Source organism: Erigeron canadensis, chromosome 8 (genome assembly GCF_010389155.1).
Source record: "Erigeron canadensis isolate Cc75 chromosome 8, C_canadensis_v1, whole genome shotgun sequence".
Taxonomy (NCBI): domain Eukaryota; kingdom Viridiplantae; phylum Streptophyta; class Magnoliopsida; order Asterales; family Asteraceae; genus Erigeron; species Erigeron canadensis.
Window position 1 is genome coordinate 31,090,628 of NC_057768.1, and position 23,459 is coordinate 31,114,086.

Genomic DNA, 23,459 nt, shown 5'->3' on the forward strand with positions numbered 1-23,459 from the left:
GGAAAATAATTCAAGCCATAAAATATATATGGATAGGTGTTCATCCGAAGATGTAGTTGGCCAATGATTAGGCAACTTATTGTGTATGAGGCAGAAAAGCACTTCATAAATAAAATGATTGCCATTCTAACAAACATCTTACTTTCATATAAAATAATGATGATGCGATGATGATGATGATTTTTAAAATATGTCACGTTTATATGATTAGTTAGGATCCCATTCAATCAAGATAAAATAATGCTTATTATACAATTATCATTTTTGTAGAAAACATAAACTAAAATTACTTAAAATTAATAACAGTAATAAAGTAAATAGTTATGATAAAAAAAAAATATATATATACAAAGCAAAATAATATTACATACACACATCACCATAAAATAACATAAAGAGTTTTCTCAAAGAAAACAAATAACATGTTCAACGGGAAAAACTAAAGAGTCAGTAGTTCCAATTTCCGATCGATCTAAATAGAAAGAAAACTTCTTAATTGAACCGTTTTTTTTTTTGAACGGCATAATTTTATAGATAACCAAATTAACTAGCAAGGAGCTAGAGATCAAAATACAAATTATACAAATTTAGAATTCAAACTTACACATCTAGACCCATCCGAAACTTTAACTGCTATAAAACATTACCAACACTCCAGGCTAGAGTCACCTAGCATACCAAGTATTGGAGACTACCTTACAGTGATACAGTCATACGTACAGAATTGTATTATCAATCCTACAACTTAAAGAAAAGTGTTGATAATGTGTGCATGTATTATATGTATCATATAACTCTTAATCATGAGTTGATTTTTACGAGCCAAGTCGAATTATATCAAAAACAGATGATTTTTTAGGTGACTCTTATTTGCTCTGGATTCCTATGAGTCAGGTACGCTTAGTCTGAGTCAAGGTGAATCACAAACTCGTTTGAATCTGATTGGGAACAATGATATGATTGTCTTAGTTTATTGACGGAAAGGAAAGGAACGCCATTTACATGAGTTTATTGATTATATCAAAATCAAGTTAATTTAACATTGTACTCAAAGTTAAACAAAAAGTTGAAAACAAAATTATACTCGTAGTAGTTAAATCTTCTTTCTCACCACTTCAGTGTGCCACTACATTATTTGAATCGAGAAAATTATTCATGTAATACTCAAATCTGCCAACGACACTCTTGGGCAATGACACAAGCACTCGGATGGCTTTAGAATCGCCTATAACGGGTAAAAATAGACAATATATGTCACTAGTTAGAGGACCCATATGCAAAGGCATTCCTTCTCCAAAATCCAAGTTCTCCAACTCAAATCTAGACCATTGTGATATAACTAAACTTCTAGTGAGATCGGTTTTTATATTTTTGTCCTCCAATAACTCTACTATCCCACTTATGCTATCATCATTGATATTTGACTTGGCTTCTTGAATTAGCTTCACTACAGGGTACAAATTTCCATTTACCAAGTCTTTCACTTTAGTCTTTGCACATGCCAATACAAATCCATTGGCATAATATCCTTTTGGAATTTCCGGGATCACTTTGTTCCGAATGTTCATGGAAAATAGGAGCTTCACCTCGAGTGATGGTGCAAGATCTAGTGATTTAACCCATGAACGCCAAGTATGAGACGCTAAGACCTCAAAAGTGGTACATTTTAATGAAGGCACAAATTTGCTTTTGAGGTGAAGTATATTAGACGCGGTGTAGGTCAGCGATGCTGGAACTAGAGGTTGAGACTGTAGATACTGATTAAGTGATAAACCGTCCACGATGTTAGGATTATTAGTGACATTTTTGACAAATGCAGGATGGATTGAAGGCAAATGTGAAGTAGGGGATCGTAGCTTGAACACATGGCGAGAATGGAACGGGATTATTGGCACATTATCGGTTGATTTGGAGGTAAGATGAGCCCAAGCATGTAGGAATTGAGATGTTCCTATGCCATCACATAAACAATGGTTGATGGCCGTGCACAAAATCATTCCTCCGCAGCTAAGTTTTGTCACCTATATATAATTTATAGTTGAATTAGACAAACGAAATATATATAATTGTATCATATATATATAGTGATCGATCATGCATGGTTATGGGGAAAGATTTATATATGTAATTGACTTATTCGAATGATTAATTAAAATTGCATTACTTAAATCTTGTTATAGGGATTCTTTGTGTTCAAACGCATGAGATGTGAAGTTAGTGCCCAGCATGTGCGATTGTTCTTTGATTATTATATTAAAAGAATTAAAAATAATACGAAGTACTACAAATTAAGTAATAACATATTATGTATGTTATTTTTTTCCTTATTAGACAACTTCTACTCTTATATATGCTTTATTTAATTATCTAGTTATTTGTATTTAAAATTTTATTCGGATATAAATATCTTGTAACCCAATATCAGAATATTAGAAAAGAGTACGTAAAACCACACTCACTTGTGTATAATGTTACATAATTAACATGTAGATGTGCGATAGTAATGTAAGAATTCTTTATTAAATCTTGGTTGCATAATATTGAGAATATCTTTTTTCCATATGTGCATATATGTGTGTGCGCCGACAATATTATTTTTTCATACGTCATTTTCCGATTTAGGATTACAAGATGGTCAATTGAAGATGTGCCTTTCAAAAATAAAAAATTAAAGATGTGCAAGTTTTAAAAGTAAAATGAAACAAAGAAAAAATAAGTTGTCTTATAAAGGAAAGAATATTAGTGATTTACTAATAAGGCTCTCAATAAAAATATCTATATTTTTAATAAATACGACGTTTTTTAAGAGTTGAGTAAAGACGAATATTTCACTATACAAAGGTAAAGTTCTGTCAATTTCACTCAAGTTTAAAAGATAGTCACATGTTCTTAAGATTTTTTTTTTTTTGTTAATTAATACATGCATGTTATTTTTAAAAAACTTATTGGATTAAATGTACAAATCAAGTGTACATCGATCATAAAATTATTTATTTCAAGGATAGTGTAATTGTGATTATATTTGATTTTTTTTTAGCGAAATTTGTTTTTTAATATTAGACATATGGATAAATCAATATATCTTTAAAAACTTAAAAGGAAAATTTTTTAGAAATGACATGCCGAAATAAGAAAGTTTAAAGAAAGAACTATCGTTTTTCATTTATTTATAAAAATATAAGTATAGTATCACTGCTATATAGTTTTGCCCGATATATATATAAAATATATGAGTAATTTCACATCTTATACATAGATTATAAGATTTCTTGCTTCTTTGTTGAATATAACCTGAGAACAGTAATTAAGATACATAAATTAGTTGTACATTTATTATTAAATTAAGGCTCTAATTAGCGTTTTCCTTTATATATATATATATACTCGATCGATACTTTGTTGAAGAGTAATTAATCTACATATATACGACAAGGCAATCAAGTTAAGAACTTACTTGAACAACAAGAGGAGGAGTATCGACAAAAGTGCGGATATCCACCCTAAAAAGCAGCTTCCTCCATGACTTGTTTGGTTTGTTAGAAATCTCAAGGAACTCTTGAGCAGTCATATCCATGTATGCTTCAGCAAAAACAGCACCCTCACCATTACAATCAACTTGAAGTTTATTATTATCATCATTGTCGACGTCACTAAGACCGTCTTCAATATTAGATGATGATTTAAGTAGTAGTAGTGGTCTTAATCTGCCTGCTAATGGATAGTAATCAACAAGAACCTTGGAAAGAGAAAGTTTGAGGAGATGAATAGGGACAGACTTTTGAAAAAGATAAAGATATTTGATTGAGAATCTAAGGAACTTTTGATCATCAAGATTGGAGAGATAAAGCTTGTGATTTGGAGTGGGGCTACTTGGTTTGATCAAGCTTGGCTGCTTCTCTTCATAGCAACAATCTGGGAGTTCATCATCCCATGATCTTTGCATACTTAATAATTACTTCTCTAAATCGTTCTCACACACACGCACCTAGAGAGAGAGAACGTGAGAGAGAGAGAGAGAGATTTCAAGGCAAGGGAGAGAGGTTTGTGGAGAAATAGGAAATGGTAGGGAAGAGCTGCGACAAATATATATACTAGCAAGATATCCGTGAAACGCAAAACCATAAACATATATCTAGTAACATTTTTATTTTTAATAGTATCGCTAATTCTTTTTAATCATATTGTGTATATTCTACTTAATTTGTTAGTGTTTATCATGGATGATATTAGATAGAGCAAATATGACCGGAATTAAATTAATAAAGTTATGAGATCTAGAAATAACTCTAGAAGTATATGTAATTTTGGATCCAAGATTTCCGTATGATATGTAATCGCTGCTTGACGCAGACGGAATATGAGATGGTTAGTTGATTCTGTCGATTATAAGAATACTCAGAAATAATTCTTCTAAAGTTCGTTGATTCTAAAAGAATACCAAAATTTAGGGATTTTCACACAAACACACACGTGTAGGGAAAAATGAAATTTTGATTTATGATGAACTGATCATTTTCCCATGTCTACAATGATATAAATAAGCATGCAAAATTCGAACGGGCCTTAAAATACAAGTGAGCTCAAAGTTATTACAAAAACAAAGTTTAAAAAAACCCGAAAAACATAGAAAAAGGCCCATAACTCATGGAAAATGGCGTTTTTGGGCCCGAAGACTGACCCAAACCGCCTTTGGCTATTTGTAACTTGATGCTCCTCTTTCCAACGGTCGTTTAGCCTGGTTATACGCTGAAATCGGAGCTCTATAGCAAAAGTTATAGCCGTTTTAGTGAAGGCCTCTTTTTGTCTTAACCTTCTAAATACAAAATGGCCTAATTTTTAATACTTGGGTTTGGGCCCTGCATCACCACTCTTTTGCACGCTACCATGCTAGTATGTAATTACTGTAATTACTAATTAACATGCCATCAATGATTTTAATACTCATTTTATTAGGTATCGATGATTTTTTTTATGGGTGAAGGAACAAACAAGATTCATATATATATATATATAATATATATATATATACTTATAAATTCGGGAATATATAGTTCTATATATGTATAGGTGATTTATGTTTCTGATTTTATTATGTAACTAACATATAGATCTGAAACGGTAAGAACTTTGTTTGTTGATTGTGGCTAAAGTTAATGATGTTATTATTGATGAAAATGATGGTTATAAACTAAGTTGATCACACTTTTGATCTCTATGGTAATTAAGGAAAATACTAAGTACTCGTCATGTGATCTCACATTTAACGTTTGTTAGTGATTTAAACAAAATATATAAACGGAGCAAATATTTTTAGATAAAAAACGGAACTAATGAAACCTAGAGATTAAAATCAATAATTTCGTAACCAAAAATATAAAAAAAATTGCTCAGTGTCGCCTTCAGCAGGTTTTGAACCCCAATGCCTCAATGGTGTTTGGGGAAGGTTAAGATGTAGGCAAACCTTACCTCTATCTAAGTAGAGAGACTGCTTCCATTTACTACCTAAATGGTAGAAAATGTCTCCCAACCTTTTCATGAGATGAGGATCGAACCCATGACCTCTGTCTCCAGAGAAGAGGTTGTTTACCACTGATCCCTGCTTCCATTTACTACCTAAATGGTAGAAAATGTCTCCCAACCTTTTCATGAGATGAGGATCGAACCCATGACCTCTGTCTCCAGAGAAGAGGTTGTTTACCACTGATCCAACCATGCTGCTTTATACGTAACCAAAAATATCAAAAGTATAATTTACTCAAAGTTTAGATTAACCGACACAAATCGTCCATGTTGTGTATCAAAACGATCACGTTTCGTCCTTTCTAATCAAAAACATCACTGACAGTCCTTTATATGAAGATAAGGTTCGTGTTTAGTCTTTTGACCAGTTGACCATCATCTACCCCCATTAAACTCTCGTTATAAGAGGATAAGGTTCGTGTTCATTTTAACAAACCACAGGGACGATTTGTGTCGTTTACTCCAAATTTTATTACGGAGTGCATTCTTTAATTAACCTTATATTGCACTATTTATAGAAATTAAAGTATCATTAAAGTATTGGATAGTGATATGCACTATGAGATTCCTGCCGCATGGAAATTATTAAATTAAGTGGGAAAGTGTGGCATGATATTATACGGCCTCCACTAATTAGGAGCAGGTTTAGTATAGATTGCTTAATATAAATTATAATCGAAGAAGCAACTATGGGACATTTTTGGTAAGTAAATTAATTAAAGGCAATTTAGATGAAGATTATGATCCACTTGATTCATAAGCTCGTCGACTAACTCTTTAATTATGGGAGAAAAAATGAATAAATGGACGACTAATCTTTCTATGGGATCCGTTTAATTTCCTATGCTATTTAGTAAAAGAAAATTATAGTTAATTATATCTGGATCAAATTATGTGGAAGATCCAAATTATGTTTTTTTAATAAAATGTTCATGTTAATCTACATGTGAAATTAGCTGGAATTGAACGAATATAACTGATTATTAATTCTTGAAGAAATATATATATATATATATATATATATGGGAAAGATAATTTAAGACCAACTAAAAAAGTCTAAAAAAGGACTATTGATTTTCGTACTTACACATGTGTAAGTTAACTTACACATGATTTTCTGGTGGGCCCGTCGCCGGAAAGTCTTAGTATTTTTACAAAAAAGTCTTGTATATCGTAGTAGATGATGATGGTGTACAAAAATTAATGGTCTTAGTTAGTCCTAGAATAAGAGTTGGTCTCAAAATATCTCACCTTTATATATATATATATATATATATATATATATGTGTGTGATTCCTCATTTTTTTTTTCCCGAAAAAAAGCGGAAAAGGAGAAACAACAGTTTTGATTATATATACAGGTGGGAATGTATCTGTTACACATCTTAATCATAAGATCTCATTTAAATTAAAGCAGATGTATATAGTGACATATAGTAAATAATTTGAACAAGTAAATGACGTGCTTCCCTGCGGATGAAAAGGTAACAAATTGGCTCCCATTTAATTTGTCATAAAATTTTGGTTTATAATCGGATTTATTTCTCATAAAACAAGCAAAACTTTGTTCGAAGTGTAAATTTTTTTTATTTTTGTAGTTACAGATCAAGGATTGTCTTTACCGGCCGGAGGTTTGTTTTGAAAGCAGTTTTTTTTCGAAGCGCGTAACACGACCAGTCAAAAAGGGTAGCCCCACCACCCACTATTAGCGGCGACGTCGCCGCAAATAGTGGGTCCCACACTGAAACTACATCTTTTTAAACGCACAGATCTCTCCTTTTCCTCCATATTTTTCTTTCTTCTCCGTAAGACCTCCGGCCATCTCTTCCTCCATATTTTCCTTTCTTCTCCATATTATCCTTTTTATTTACATAATCCGGCCATCTATCCCCTCATCCTCGTTATCAACAATCCTATTTGTTTGTCCCACGTTTTCCGGCGTCCCGGCCTCCATTTTCAGACGCGCTTTTAGCGGTTACTGTTTTCCGGCGAATAAGTTATCCGACCAACCAGTTTTGCGGGGAACATTTTTTCCGGTGATATCCGGCGAACCAGTTTTGGAGATTTCCGGCGATATCCGGCGAACCAGTTTTCCGGCGATCGAATTTTTTCCGGCGACAAACCGCGATCCGATTGGTTCCCCACATATTCCTTTTCTTCATCCGTCATCCGTCTCGCGTACACATTCCCTTGCAGATCGGTAGTTGGATCATGATTGTGTCTCCAGTCCTTGACAGTTACCCTCCAACCACCATCACGCCCAGGGCGGCCTATTAAAGTGAAGGGACAACCTATCTTACTGGACCGTTTGGGTGGCCCAATTAACCTTACATCGCGCGCTCCACCGTGGTGACATATAAGTGTCACTTTATTGACCACCTCTTTTTATTTTTTGTTCGTCCGTCGTATGACTAGAACATAACCCAAATCCATTGATGTTCTTTGAGCCAACTCCGTCAATTCTTCAACGGAACCGAACACCTCATCGGTTTCAAAGTCCCCAGCTTCGCATTCAAATTCACCGTCTGCATCAGGTTGCTCAAACACATTATCCGGCACTTCAATACGTACGTTTTTTGGGTCTGCCCAAATATCCTCCAAACTATCCATCTGAAACAATTCAAGTAAACATCTAGTTAATTAACTATTGATGGTGTCCATATTATATATATATATATATATATATATATTTACACATATGTATAATATCTATATCTATATTCATAACATATATATATATAAATACGTCAATATACCAGCAGCTATGAAAACGAAATTGCCAGCGGTTATGAAAACGAAAAAGTAATGTCTGAAAACGAAAGATACAATATGCTTGAAAAGGAAAGATACAATTTGCGTTCTGAAAATGACGACTATATATAGTGTTTGAAAATGATGGGTTGCCATACTTGATAGGATAAAATGATGGCAAATAACCATTCCCGAGACTTTCCTGGTTTGTCAGTCGATGGGGGCCCCACTATTCGCGGCGACGTCGCCGCTAATAGTGGTGACGTGGCATCTCGTAAACGTGGTTTGTCAGTCATCGTTTTCATCGTTGCAGGTTGTCGGGGGCCCACTATTAGCGGCGACGTCGCCGCTAATACTCTGGTGGGTTGACCGTTGACCTGGTGGTATTACTCAGTGCCTTTTTTTTTTTACCTCATGTAAGGATAAGGTCATTTACGTCTCACCCTCTCACATAGATCGTCAAACTGTCAAAGGCAGTATTACGTCCCATATCTTATAAAAATGTGATATTTAGTCAGACTTTATTTATATGTGAAAGAAACTTATACGTCATAATTTTTTTTTCTTTTTCATCGAGTCAAGCATGGACCTTACTATGTAAATTACATAGTATTTTTTGTTTATGTTAATGTTTAGTAATTTCGATATTTTCTAGTTTTTTTTTTTTCCGGCCAACTAAATTGAACACACATAATTTATATTTTATAGATCTGTCATTGAACTAAAAACCAATCTAGCTTGTTGGAATTAATACGATTCATATTGTAAATATAATGAAAATATGACAATGATGATAATAATAATACATGATCCAGAGGACTTTGTAAGAGCAAGAACGTTTGTCATTGATTGTCAGGTTCCCAAAACGAAACGAGATGATTGTATTTAGATAGGATATGAGTTTTAAGAGAGAAAATGCACACACAAAAGGTGGAAGATTAGGGGAAGATTGATGAAGAGAAGGTAGACTCTCTCAACATACCAATATACTATGCATCGCCTCAAGAATTAAAGGAAATAGTTGATCGCAATGGTTGCTTTACAATAGAGAAAATGAAAGGACTGCCTCGCATTGTAGAACCTGAGACGAAGGACCACGCTAGACGACTTGCAATAGGTGTGAGAGTCGGTGTCGAGGCAGTGTTTAAGGGCCATCTAGAAGACGAATTAATAGATGAGCTCTTTCAGTCATTTAGCAATAGATTAGAAGAACAGCCGTATATATATATATATATATATATATATATATATATAGGGTGACAATAAAATGAGAATGAAATTAAAATGTAAACACTTAAAAACTACATTTTGATGCATTAAAAGTCCATAAAACTGACATAGTGCATAACTAATTATCATTATTTAAGTGTTTAACAACACATCGATCCGTCAAAATCCAAAAAATCACGTTTTTTGTTGGATGCATCAATTTGATGAATATGCATCCAAGATGGATACACAAAAAAAAACGTGATTTTTTCAATTTTGACGGATCAATGTGTTGTTAAACACTTAAATAATGATAATTAGTTAAACACTATGTTAGTTTTATGGACTTTTAATGCATCAAAATGATGTTTTTAAGTGTTTTTACCGGAGTATTACCCTATATATATATATATATTGGAGCATGAAAATTTAAGTGAAAAAACATTTGTGACAAAAGTTCAAAACAAAACAGATAAAATGTAGTAGTTATGATTAATTCAAAAAACTATTGGATGAAAACAAACTTGTTTTGGTTTGCAAAAGTTGGCGCCTATATTGTAGATGTTCTAATGTAAGTTAGTATCATTTTGTTGTAAATTATTTTACGCACTTCGGATTATTCATAAACATTAATAATTTGATGATAAAAACTCACTCGATAATGAATATTGGATTCGCCCCGCTTTTTACACGATCTACGAAACCATGATTATGGTCACAAGTTTTTATACAAAATCTTGTAGTGAATAATGGGAACGGAAGCTGATAAATTTCAACGCATGGTAGTTGCATATGCTTCCACGATCAATATTTCAAAATTGAAAAGAAAACATTTGATATATTTTAAAATTAAGATAGTACGATACTTTTGTATTAAAGAAAAATATTTTTTTTCGTTTAGCCTAAACATGGTCAAACCAATTAGTCAAGAAAGGACCCAGAATAATTTTGTTTATGTACCAAAGTGGAAACAAGAACATCTTCACATAAATTAATTGACAACAGAATCCTGTTCTACAAGCATCAACATCTTTGACTAGAAATTAATGTTTCGAAAAAGTAACAATGCAACAAAAATTTAGAAGTTGGCTTAAAAATTTACAGTATAATAAAGCAGATGAACAACTATAGGGCTGTTATAAAAAAAAAAAAAAAAAGAACAACTATAGGGGTACTTAAAAATTATTTTCTAAAGCAAATAACCTAATTAAGTTAATTGCTAACAGGTTTCCCAGCAAACTACTCTCTCTTGCTTAAAACAACTGTTATCTCTCTTGCTTAAAACAACAAACATCAGGTCTTCCATGAACATAATCAACAATCTTTGATCTTTGGCTCTCGTATCCGTGTCAAAAAACTTGAGAGTTACTTTGAATTATCGGACCGTAGATAGATTTAGTAAAACAACATGCATTGTTGGATTGCAATATACTACCATTCGAAGGTGAATTCACCATAGTTCAAAGTGTAATATTAGTTTGTTTTTGACAATTATTACCAACCCTACACTCACAAATTTCCAACAGATCCTCAAGGAATTAATTAAGCAAACCAATAGGGCTCTCTAATAATGAAAGCATTCTCAAAAGTCAACATCTTTACAACCATAACACTCATTTTAATGCATGTGGGAACATAACCTCCATATATATGAACCAACATGTTAAAAGGTTTGATCAGGGTAATTGTCAGCAAAACCAGTTTTTTTAACAACACATACAGTATAAAACTATATAAACCTTCTTAATTTGTGATGTAAGCTTTCCTTCTTGCTAGCTCAGCTTAACTCACCCAACTTATAATAACTAAAGAAGAGAACGACAATAAAACTTAATCACTTCAAGATCTTCTGATGCATTTTGATACTTTGTATTAATGCTTTACTATTCTATTTCTCGATCTGTTGTGGTATCCTACTATCCTAGCGATGGGGGACATACAGTATTAAATGCAGAGGTCAAGGGTTCAAATCTCGATTTCATGTGTCTCTAACAACAGTGTTAGTTGTTAGCCTGATTTACCTTTTCTTTGACTGTTAAACCAGGTCATTTACCCATTTCATGTATTTGATGGAGGCCTAAAGTCATAGCCATGGTCATTTGCATCAAGGACCTCTTATTATACGCCATTTTACATGATTATACTGAAATTTACCAATAATAAAGTTACCATTTCAAGTAACATATCATTTCAATAATCATGTTCTGGAAATGTTCTACTTACAAAATATTTAACATGATGTATTATCATCCAACTCTTTATTTTTTCATTTCATCTTCATTGTAATTATACCATATCTTCCCACCACACTTATAAGTTATAAATACCTTTTCAAAAATTCTAAAGTCTGTCCCTCCATAAAGATTCAAATTACACTTGCTTATAAGCACCGACTAGAAATCTATAAAAGCATAGTCATATACGATCATTAGCTTTGTGGCAAACATTAAAGTGAATGGGAACTGCAAGTTATCATATACAGTGGTACATACATCATGCTTAATTCATTAGGGTGGAGGGAATACATAATTTTTACCCAATTCTACCCAATTCATCCTCCGATTAAAACTCTCCAACTCACAACTATCCAATTCTTACCCAAATCACTTGCAATATATACCCAATTCTTACCCAATTTCATTTTATTTTTCATTTAATTTTAATACATATAATTAAAACCATATAAACATAAAACATAAGTTCATTTAACTTAAAACCACAATACATAAATAAAACTAAAATACTTAAACTTAAACACTTAAATAAAACTATATAATTAAAATTTAAACTAACACTCAGAATAATCCGAGTCAACAGTGAAAATTGGAAGAAAAATGGGGTTTTTATGGGTGAAAAGGTAAAAAAGTGGATTAATTTTTTTTTTTTTTTAAAAAAATCCAGATCTAGCCGTTGGGGGGGGGGGGGGGGGGGGGGGGGGGGACTGGCTTCCAACGTTCCAAAATCCTTACCCAACATCGGTTTCACTACTCGATGGTGTAGCCGATCGGGGCTTTTAACCGAGCCTTACCCGAACACCCTCCATGGTATAGCTGATCGGGCATGGCATACCCGATGAGTACCCGACTGGTACTCCCTCCTGCCTTATAAACTATGATATCAGAAAAGAAAATAAAGTTGATTTGGATTCTTTATACACTTGATTGAATTAATTAAAGATAGTGCAATACTTTTTCCATAAGACACTGAACTAGTTTCAAGATATATGTCTAAACCAATTGGTCACAAAAGCACCCAAAAATACTCTTGTTTATCTACTAAAGTGGAAACATGAAGATTTTATTTCATACTCCACAAGAAACAAAATCCAATTCAGCACGCATGAAAGCAATAATCAAAAACTGATCTCAACTAAAACAAAGATTAATACTTATATTCCACTACTGTTAGCTAAGTCAACAATAAAGTTACGATTTTTATTTTTTTTTGAAAGGTGAATTTCGCTGGAAACTTCGTGTCGCGATTCGACAGCGGAAGGTCTAGCATACGTTGTCTTAACTGGGTCCGCGCTAGAGAGCTCCCTCGAAGTAGAAATGCCTATTTCAAATACCCGATAGGGGGAAAACCCCCTACTAATCCTCCCGAAGGCACGACGATCAATATGGGTAAACCCTGCCCCCTCAGACTTGAACATGGGTATACCCAAGCCAAGCCCTCATAAAGGGACTTCCTTATGTTCTCCCCAAGGCTTGAACTCAAGACCTCATGTATAAGGGGATGGTATTTCAACCATTGAGCTAATGCTCAAAGACAAGTTACGATTTAATATAGATGTATGTAATGCAAATTTTAGTTTGTAAAAAGTCTACTTTATCCTTACATTTGATATATTAAGTCGACCTTTTAAATATAGCAACTATCTCCAATGTAGACTGTAGTCCAGTGGATAACATTTCGATATCTCAAATCCGTTAAGTACAATCTTGGGGGATGGTCAAAGAAAGTTTCGGAAAAAAATACGCCGGTTAGACGGAGTACATCCAAAAAAACTAACCTACCTTGGGTAGCCTAATAACAGAAAATTTCAATCCTCAAACAAGTAGATTTCTTTGACGTGATTGTGAATTATTCATTTTTTTGGTACACGAACGGGCACAGAAAGTCTCACATCATATGTGAAGATTGGCTTAAAAAACCCTCATTCTATTTTGCTCATCTAGAGTTTACAGTTACGGTTGAGTCTAGGATTTGATTGTCTCGTGTTGTAGCGTGTCCTCAGGGTTTGTATGAGACTTCACCAAAAACACCACAAACAGTGGCATTCTGCAGTCCTTGCAGTTAAAATCCCCAGATGAGTCTGGAGATGTAGTTGTGTTGCTTTTAAGATTTGTAATTGTACTTGAGCTTCAAGCACCTCTCTAGGAGTTTTTATTATTAATATATTCTGCGATTAAAAAAGGTTATAAGACTGTCAGTTATTTTATTATGTGAAAATTCAATGGATGAGTATTGATATATAAAGTACTACTTTTTATGCGTGTAATAAGATATTTTCAACCCTTGGTCCCTTAGGGAGGTCATTATCACTTTCCAAAAATAACTAGTAGTTTTCTCCATACAATACGATATTTAACATTAAATAATCACCAAATCAGAATCATAACCAGTTTTGTAGCATTTTGCCCATAAACAAGGACTCAAAGAGAATAGGAGATATCATGGCAAGAATCAGGTTATATTATTTTTATTAATTTTTCGATTAAAGGAGGGCGGTACGCCTGAGGAATTTATAAATACTTAGAACACTGTTATATACAATACAAGTGATTAGACTCCCATCAATTTGGGTAAACAAGTGGGCTCGAGACATGCCACAAGTTACCATAGAAAATGAGATTAGACTAAGTATTGCAAGTATCTAGCAAGCAAGCTACCACAACGTGGGAGTGCATACAAGGTCCATATGTCCAGATTAGCTTTTGAATTCAATGAATCCAGGAATCAAATTTTTTTTCATGAACAAGCCTTATTGGCTAAGCATATATACCCTGAATCTTAAGTAAAAGCACATCAAATCACTAACCATTGCGTGTATTTCGAACAGCATCACACCAAAATTGACCAAATTAACGTTCAAAACCGCACATATCAGCTACCATGGCCAATAGGCCCTTCTACCAAGCTTGTTTTACGATCCTGCAAAAAGGAATCATCATCGTCATAGTTAATATACGAAGTTAACATCTATATGAACCAATGTAAACATGTAATAGGGTTTGACCAAAGTCATGGTTAAAAGAACCGTGTAAAAAAAGTCTAAAAAATTGTAAGAATTGGGATTTTTTTGTTGATACCAACAAAGCTCCAACAGAGTACCAAATAGCTAGTCTGACTTCCCCTTTTGAGCGTCAAACACATGGTTTGTCAATCGGTATTGACTTTTTTCTTAGTAGCAAAGAAAGTAGTACACACTTAAAGCTACAAGTCTCAAACAAATGATTCCTGGTTCAGATGGCTAAGTTAATACTGGTTGAGACAAAGGCTACTGGGCAATAGATGGTAAATAACAACTACAGACAAAATGACTTATGCCAATGCCTTGTTCTCAAGTACATGACAACTCGACTTTGATCCATGTGATGTAAAGAGTCAGGATGTGATGCACCTTTGATAACTCATCTTAAGTTCATTATTGGAATTTTGAACTCCAGGTTTCATATGTTTTCTTCCAAAATACTATCTATATTCAATTGTAACTTGTGTATGGTCAGGGTTGATATTTGGTCAAAGGGAATATAAAGCTCAGAAAAAGCCCCTGCATCCACTTCTATCTCCAAGATTCCAAGACCATGTAGAATAGCTCAACAATCTAAGGAGTATCATAATGGGTATTGAATTTCAAATGAATATATTCCAATAGACACCTATAATTTACTAGGAACAGAGTACGTCTTTCATTCAAAGAGGGTAGTGAGTGCTTTGAAGTATTGATTCTTTTGATGTTAAGTTCATTACATGATATAAACCATGTAAGTTCAAAAACCTGTTGCTCATGAAAGATAGCATCAGAGATGCTATTTATGACTGTTTAACTCTTATCCATGCATGGCATTGATGCCAAAATCATGGTGGCCACATTCAGGATTATTTTACTCCTGAGAGGTGATTCTGTATGGTTTGCATACCATAATAAAGTCAAGATTCTGAGAAAACGAATAACAAGACAGACTATATGTGGCGCCCAGAATGCAACTAGTGAAAAGAAACATTAGCTTAAAAGGAAACGGGTCGACTCAAGTTATGTTTTATCCCCAACAAGCCAGTTTGCCAGATAAGCAAAGTAAAAAAAGGAAACGGGTCGAAAGTCTACCAATGTGTTCTTTGTAAGCCGAAATTCTCCTAAGTTCTAATAACTTTATTCAAATTATTAGATTGTTACTGAAAGAATGCAAATTTTGTAATCTTATTTGACACACTAACTACTAATAAAATTAAAAATATTTGCGGTCAGCCCAACCTGACCCAAAACTACCCATTCTGACCCAAAACCATGCTGACCAGGGCAGAGTTTGCCACCTCTAGTAACAACTATATAATAAAAGAATTTATCAATAAGACTTTTTTCGTTCATTAGAAATTTCCTTTCCTTTGAATTTTCTTATCAGTGACTTGAAAAAACCCCCCATCACATATACCTACTTAACTGTTTACTTATTTATGATTTAGCCATAGTCTAGAGTATATGGAAAGACATCATTTGTGTCCCTTAGGGGATCACCTCACATTCTATATTTACTTATTTAGTCTATCCCAACTAATTTTGGGTTGGAAGGGCTAGTGTCTGTGTAATTGTGTATTGTAGTCTCAATTGCTCTATTTTTATGTTTTGTCTCAGATGCGATTTTACAGCCTGTGAGGTATATTAGGGCTAGGTTTTTCCTTTTGGGTTCTCAGCTCTGGTTCCTTTCGGTTCAGTAACTATTACTACACATTAGTTAAGGAACAGAGATTCAAGGTAATAAGTTATGAGTAACTGAATGAAAGTTGGTGAAATGTGGCTTTGTTAAAAATAGAGCTCCAACACCCCCTCCCTTTGACATTTAGTACTGGATACAACCTGACTACTGAGATCAGAGTCAGACAAGCTACTTTTTGATTTCCAAAGTTGAAATTTATTTTAAAGCAATTTATGTAGATTGGGAATTACATCAATAAATCTTTGCCACGATTAAGAGTATGTCCTGGCGTTAGATCTGAATAAAACTATATATCACATTCGAATTTGTATAAGTCTGGCATCAACTGTAATAACGAATCTCTTGTATCTTCATAACTAAAAGACTAATGATAAACGAAAATCTTCAATTATGCAATTTATGCTACAAGCCTATGAGTACACCAACTAATACATACTAGCACTAGTTTGGCTAACATTAACTAGATTTGGCACATCAGCCACACTCACCATCGACAAATATAAATGCTTTCTTACACACCAAGGATAATTTTCTGATTAGCGACAAATTGAACCTGTTCATGATGTGAAACCTAAAAATAAAAAGTATATATCTTTGGGTTATGTTAAATTTCTAAAATGGTCAAAAGGTAAGCAATGAGATTGTAGCTTGAAAGGAAATGATCAAAAGTCGCCAAAATGTGTTTTCAAACCTCCTAAATCACTCTAATAACAAAATAGATTCTTATTGAATTACTATAGTTCATAATAACCAAATGTTACGCTGAGGGTTTATTAAATATTTAAAAAAGAAAAAAAAAAAAAATTCAGATCGACCCAGCCAGGCCCCTTTCACCATATACCCATAAACCTTGTTTTGACCTGCTAAACTGACACATCTGACCCGCCCATTTGGCCACCTTTACATTAAGGTAATGGGTGAAGCAACGTTAAATCATTAGATATATTCATATATATATATATATGTATATATATATGAATACAGATAATCATGGGAGTGTTACAACATATAAGGAAGACTTACCAACAAAGCAGCAAGTGAACATCTATTGATGAGTTATGATTATATCTCTTCCATGACCCGCAGGTCAAAACTATTGTTATATCTCACAACTCACATACCACGCAGAGATATTTCTAACTCTTCTATCATCTTAGCCATATCGTGTTTTCCACAATTCTTCAATCCATCAGTTACCATATCGAAGTGCCGTGACATGGGTGATAATTTAAACTCGGTCATCTCTAACAAATAATTTGCAGCTTCGACATATTTGCCTCCCCGTGCACACATCTTTAAAAGCATGGTATAAACAGGTCTGTTTGGTGGGTGCCCCTTCACCTTCATATCACTAAAAAAACTAAATGCATCATCAAACCTTCCATTTCTACAAAGTCCCTTAAGAATTGGGGCATATAAACTCGGAAACGGTTTATTTCCCTCCTCAATGGATCGATAAAGAATACTAAAGGCCTCATCAGTCCTGCCAATTTTTGAAGTTGCCGCAATTATGATCTTATACGTCTCAATATCCGGACATAACCCTATTCTACAAACATCATTGTAAAGACCAATACAAAAATCAATCTCACCAGATTGACAAATAGCGTCCGCCAACAAGTTAAAAGTACTCACATCAGGCAAAAATCCTTCTTTAGTCATTTTCCTAACCAACCCTTTAGCTGATTCAAGATAACCCGCATTTAACAACCCATCAATCAAAAGATCTCGCCCACGAACCGGCGGATTAAACCCCTTATCGCTCATTTCTTTCAAAAAATTTTGGGCTTCTTTCATTTTTCCAGCAGAACACCACCCATTAACCAAAACCGTATACGTTTTCTTATCTGGAACTACTCCTTTCCTAACCATCCTTCTAACCAAAGCATAAGCCCCTTGAAAATTCTTGACCTCACAAAGCGCAAAAAGCAAGGAATTATATATTTCAGTAGTTTGCGCGCAGTTAAAATTCTTGCACTTGTTAAACAGCTCAACAGCTTGATCGATAAGTCCATTCTTACCATAATGCTCAATGATGTACGAAACAACAGACGCAGAAATCGGGAGCTTTTGTATCTTCATCTGATGTGCAACCTTCCACATGGTTTCCCAATGACGGGTTTTAGCTAAAATCTTAAGTAACTCTTCAAACTCAACAGTTGTCGGTTCATACTGAGGATGTTGGGTACGAACCCAATTAAAAAAACGAAAAGACTCAATACCCGAACTACCACAACTACGAAGCACACGGTACACAAACTCTGAATTAACAATCCTTGAAATGCACATTTTATTCAAAGTCCTTTCTAAATATATATCACGACGAACAATATTAGATATATGATGAATGGTAGCAAAATAATCATCATTTGTCCCACTTCTTCCCTCTCCTCCATCACCACCGCCGTTACTCAAATAATCGGTCACCGCAGTTTTTAGGGTTCTAATTTCGATACGGTTGGCATTTGTGGGACTGATTCTTTTTACAACTATCAATCTAACTAAGTTAAGCATTGGGAATTTATGCATACACAATCTTTACACATAAATCAAGAAACTTGGCACCTGCATAATGTTAAAATAATTCTGATTAAACCATTTTTATAACATATCTTACATAAATATAGCAAAAATTAGTATAGCTTAAATGGGTCATTTTTTATTTTTTTTCCAGAGTTATATAATCTATATATTTATGTATCGAAAATGACATTTAAAAAGTCGAAAAAGAATAGAGATTCAACCTGTAACTGAAACTTGTCTTCATGAAAAATGTTGCTAACTGATAAAACACACTGACATAGCTTTGCTTTCCTTCTCTGTATTTTTATTTTTTTTATAATTCAATATGAAAAATCGGAAGAGTCAAAATAGATTAAGAAGGTAAATTTGTCGCTCATTGATTTTTGAGGGATTGGTATGCAATATTTAGAAATATTGGACAACCTTAAATGGGTTAATAAGTCCAAAGGCCCAAAAAAGCTTTTACAAAAATTGGACAACTAAATGGGTTTTAACTTTAAATGTCAATCCAATTGTCTTGGATATTTTATTCGTATATGATTTCTTTAAGACAGGACTCTTTATCCTAAATACTGTCATATCTCGATATCGAACAAGAGTACAAGACCATTTGGCTCAACTCAACACCGACCGTGTCCTTATATTCATAACTAGTGTAACAGGTTCGGGTCCAGTTAGAAGTGTTGGTGACCAGACTATTTATCGTGAATATTGTCATGTTTTCGGTGATTTTATAATTTATGTTTCGATTCCATGAGTCCATGATGAACTTTTGCCAAATTATAGGCACAAGGGTTTGTATTAATTAATGTAATGCTCTACTTTGAATAATCCGAATATTTCCACTTGAAATGTAAGGACATGACCATTCTTAACCTATCACACTGAAACTTAGTGTATTGGTGACACATCATCAAAACATTGACTCAACACACTGAACCACTTTTAGCATCAACCCCCACATTGAAATCACAGTTTATTGGTGTCGCATCATCATTAATCTTAATATTAAAAAACATGATATTAAATAAGTAACCACATTAATTAATAAATTTATTAACAATAATAATAAGAATGTGTTAATAAAATAAACTTATACTATTCAGGGGCTATTCTGTAAACTTCTCAAAATAATATGACTATTCTGTAAATATACATATCACCTGCAAACCAATTAATATTGCCCCATTGAAAAAATAATATTGAAAATAGATTAACAATAGAATATGCTCATCACTCAGTGTTTTGGCTACCACTTTGGCCCAATAGGCCGGTGAATACACCGACTCTTTTAACACAATACATCGGAAACTCGGTGTATTAATCCAAAAACGTTGGAACATACATTGACCGTTAAAGATGGTCTTACGAGTATAACACGAGTTTTCAAGGGCGGTACTAGGGATAAGTGGTCAAAATGTGTTAAGATTTTTAAAATGCGTTAATCTTGTCCTTTTTAAAAAAAATCTTGTCCTCGAGATTTTTTTCATAGATTTTTCTCATGTCGTAGATGACATCTATTTTTGAAAACCTTAAAAGTAATCTTATATTGGTTATTATTGCAAATGTATTGTCATCCGTAAGTACTATATGAAGATTACACCCATTTTTTGAAAATTACTCATTTTCAATTTGGAAAGGGAAATGATATATTATTTTAATAAATAACTTCATAATTCTTGTTACAACCTTAACGCATGTTAAGTGTAATATATTCATTCGAGGCCGTCAGACACTGTCATCATCATCTGAACCATTAATCGACGACACAATTACGTTGTCCATTTGTCCTAACATTACACGAGTTTTCTCCCGTTGTTACATGGTAGTGATGTTACACGTCATATTTGTGTCAAAAGAAACTAGCACCATACTTACGCAATGCGGTGGTATTTGTGGCAGCGATGGTGTGATGGTGAGGTAAGACGGTCGGTGATAGAGGCGGCGTTGAATGGTGAGATAATTGATGTAAAAGTAAATAATGTAAAAAGTTAATGTTGATATTTTAAAAGATATATATGACTAACATGTAATTTTTTTTAATTTTTTTTTTAACGACAATACTAAAAATGTAATTTAATCAATAAAGATATTTTAAATACTTTTTCACATGTAACTTTACTATTCTTTTGATAGTATAGAATTTTATATATGTATAGGGGAAAGATAAAATGAGTCCACCTAAAAAAAGTCCATGTAACTTACACATATGTAAGTTAACTCCGAACACCACCATGATCATCTCCGACTACCACATGTGTAAGTTACACATGTGTAAGTAACTTACACATGATTTTTTGGTGGGCCCGTCGCCGAAAAGTCTTATTGTTTTTACAAAAAAGTCTTGTATATTGTAGTAGATGATGATGGTGGTGTGTAAGTTACGAAAATCAATGTACTTTTTTTGTACTTTTTTTAGGTGAACTCATTTTATCTTAACCCTATATACTAGGGGTGAGCAAAAACCGAACCGGAAAACCAAACCGAAAAAACCGAACGAAATCCATTGGTTTGGTTTTCGTTTTCTAAAAACCAAACGGATCGGTTCGGTTTTCGGTTTCATATGCCAAAAAACCGATCAAAACCGAACCGAACTAAATATATTTTAATTTATTTTATTTTTATATCATATTACATTTATATTTATTACTTATAATTTATAAATATGTTAATAATTTAATCTTTTTATCTTTTTATTGTACAAATCTATACAAATTGTATATTTTTAATAAAAACGTCCAGTAAAAACAATTCGTTTTATAAAAGTTATACAAATTTTAACACCTAAAAAATATAATTACTTAATAAAAAGCTTCTTTGTATTTGAATTTTTATATCATATTTTTTTCTTAACAATTGAAAGTTAAATTTATAACATAATATTTATAAAAAAATAAAAAAAACAAAAATTTATTAAAAAAACCGAAACCGATCCAAACCAAACCGAGAAACCGAACCGAACAAAAACCGAATCCAATGGTTTTGGTTTTCTAAAAACCGAATGGATCGGTTTTGGCTTCGGTTTTAGGCAAAAACCGAACCAAACCGATCCATACTCACCCCTACTATATACTATCTTATAAAGCATTTTGCCTTTTATAAAACCTCAAAAGATGATTTGAACTACCTAAATTACCTTATTTTTTTCACTAATTTAAAAATCTCTACCTAATATACCTATAATACTCTTAAATCCAAATCACTCATTTTTTTCTCTCTCCTCAAATCTTAACCACTCATTCTTTTTTCTCTCTCTTCTATAAATCATTATTTCTCTAATTCATTTAAAATCTTGTATCTCAAAAACCGTATATCGATAATTTATAAAAATTGTGTGGGTGTTCTTCAAATTTCATGCTCTTTCATTAGAGATGTCATTCGATATATTTTTGACGAATTTTTAAATCCGATGGCGGAGCCCGTACGGCTAAGACATTTGACTATCACACTCTATGACTTATAACCTCCTATGACCTATCACCCCACCATCTCACCGCCGCAACGCGCGTGTACTATCTCTCGTATCTTATAAAACATTTTGCCCTTTTTTAAAATCTCCAAAGATGATTTGAACTACCTAAACTACCATCTTTCTTTATTTACTAATTTAAACATCTATAGTTCTATACCTAATATATCTATAATACTAGAAAATGTCACAAATGGTCCCTATGGTTGTTCATATTTGCATTTTACCCCCCTTTTTTTTGTTGCTAACAGTCCCTTGGTTTTTCACTTTTGTTGCCAGCAGTCCCTGGCACAAACAGTCATCAGTTTCAGATCGTTAGTGAGGGTATAATCGTCCACTTACATAAAAAACACCCTTTTCTTCTTCCCTCCTCTTCCATCTTCTTCTTTCTTCCTACAACCACCACCACCAAAATCCGGTCAATTTTTTCTCCGAACCTTTTGATCCTTATATACTATTCATTCCTAATTTTCAGAAATCTATACCTTAAAAATTCCCCAAAATTTCTTTCATTCCCATTCAATTTTATACATACATAATTTTTTCTTTTTCTCCTGTCTTCACCTTCTTCATATAAACATAATAATCAACTCATTTATATCTACCTAAATCACAAATCTACCAATACATCATCACAAAACTACATAAACATCAAGTAAGATGGATGCACAAAACTATATAGACATCAAAGCAATATTCACTTATAAATATCAATGGATGCACTCCAATAAAGAAAGTGCATCCAATAATTATAAAAATATAATTACTATCATACCAAATCTTAAAAGCCATAATGAAACAGATGCACACCAAAAAATCATTCTTTTTCGGTTAACAATGCATGTTAAGATCTTGTAGTTGAATAATCAGTTTTACTATAGTATCATCAAACGATAAAAATATATATCGACGTTAGTCATGACTGTTGAAAAAAAAAAGAAACAAAGGTTGCAAGGATAGTGGCAAAGATAGGAGATAATAGGAAAAGGTTGCCATGTATATTGGGTTTTGATGAAAGAAAGAAAGAGGACCAGGCGGAGTGAAAAAAAGGGT

General features: G+C 33.2%; 2 protein-coding genes across 5 annotated transcripts; both read right to left on the minus strand.

The window, feature by feature from the left end:
* Window positions 1-997: 997 nt before the first annotated feature.
* LOC122579949 (alcohol acyltransferase 9) lies at window positions 998-4,082 on the minus strand. The gene is made up of 2 exons (XM_043752217.1): window positions 3,455-4,082; window positions 998-2,021 (listed from the first exon to the last, which is right to left on the minus strand). Exons 1-2 carry the CDS (start codon window positions 3,941-3,943, stop codon window positions 1,116-1,118), a joined length of 1,395 nt encoding a protein of 464 aa, XP_043608152.1. The 5' UTR covers window positions 3,944-4,082; the 3' UTR covers window positions 998-1,115.
* A 9,359-nt stretch (window positions 4,083-13,441) lies between these two features.
* Window positions 13,442-19,236, minus strand: LOC122579247 (pentatricopeptide repeat-containing protein At5g18390, mitochondrial). 4 transcript variants are annotated; one of them, XM_043751369.1, is made up of 4 exons: window positions 19,159-19,236; window positions 17,438-18,979; window positions 14,521-14,633; window positions 13,442-13,881 (listed from the first exon to the last, which is right to left on the minus strand). In XM_043751369.1, the coding sequence occupies exon 2, from the start codon at window positions 18,941-18,943 to the stop codon at window positions 17,528-17,530; it is 1,416 nt and encodes a 471-aa protein (XP_043607304.1). In that variant the 5' UTR covers window positions 18,944-18,979; window positions 19,159-19,236; the 3' UTR covers window positions 13,442-13,881; window positions 14,521-14,633; window positions 17,438-17,527. The 4 variants fall into 4 exon arrangements, with proteins under 4 accessions (XP_043607304.1, XP_043607305.1, XP_043607303.1 ...); XM_043751370.1 differs by lacking the exon at window positions 13,442-13,881 and adding an exon at window positions 16,903-16,985 and having other exon boundaries at window positions 14,152-14,633; XM_043751368.1 differs by lacking the exon at window positions 13,442-13,881 and having other exon boundaries at window positions 14,152-14,633.
* Between the last annotated feature and the right edge of the window lie 4,223 nt (window positions 19,237-23,459).

What these genes read in the sequence shown, in the direction of transcription:
- LOC122579247 (XM_043751369.1), bottom strand. Translation starts at nt 18,943, where the DNA reads ATGCATAAATTCCCAATGCTTAACTTAGTTAGATTGATAGTTGTAAAA.
- LOC122579949 (XM_043752217.1), bottom strand. Translation starts at nt 3,943, where the DNA reads ATGCAAAGATCATGGGATGATGAACTCCCAGATTGTTGCTATGAAGAG. An exon ending in CTCCTCCTCTTGTTGTTCAA is followed by an intron (nt 2,022 to 3,454) that starts GTAAGTTCTTAA and finishes AATTATATATAG; the next exon opens with GTGACAAAACTTAGCTGCGG.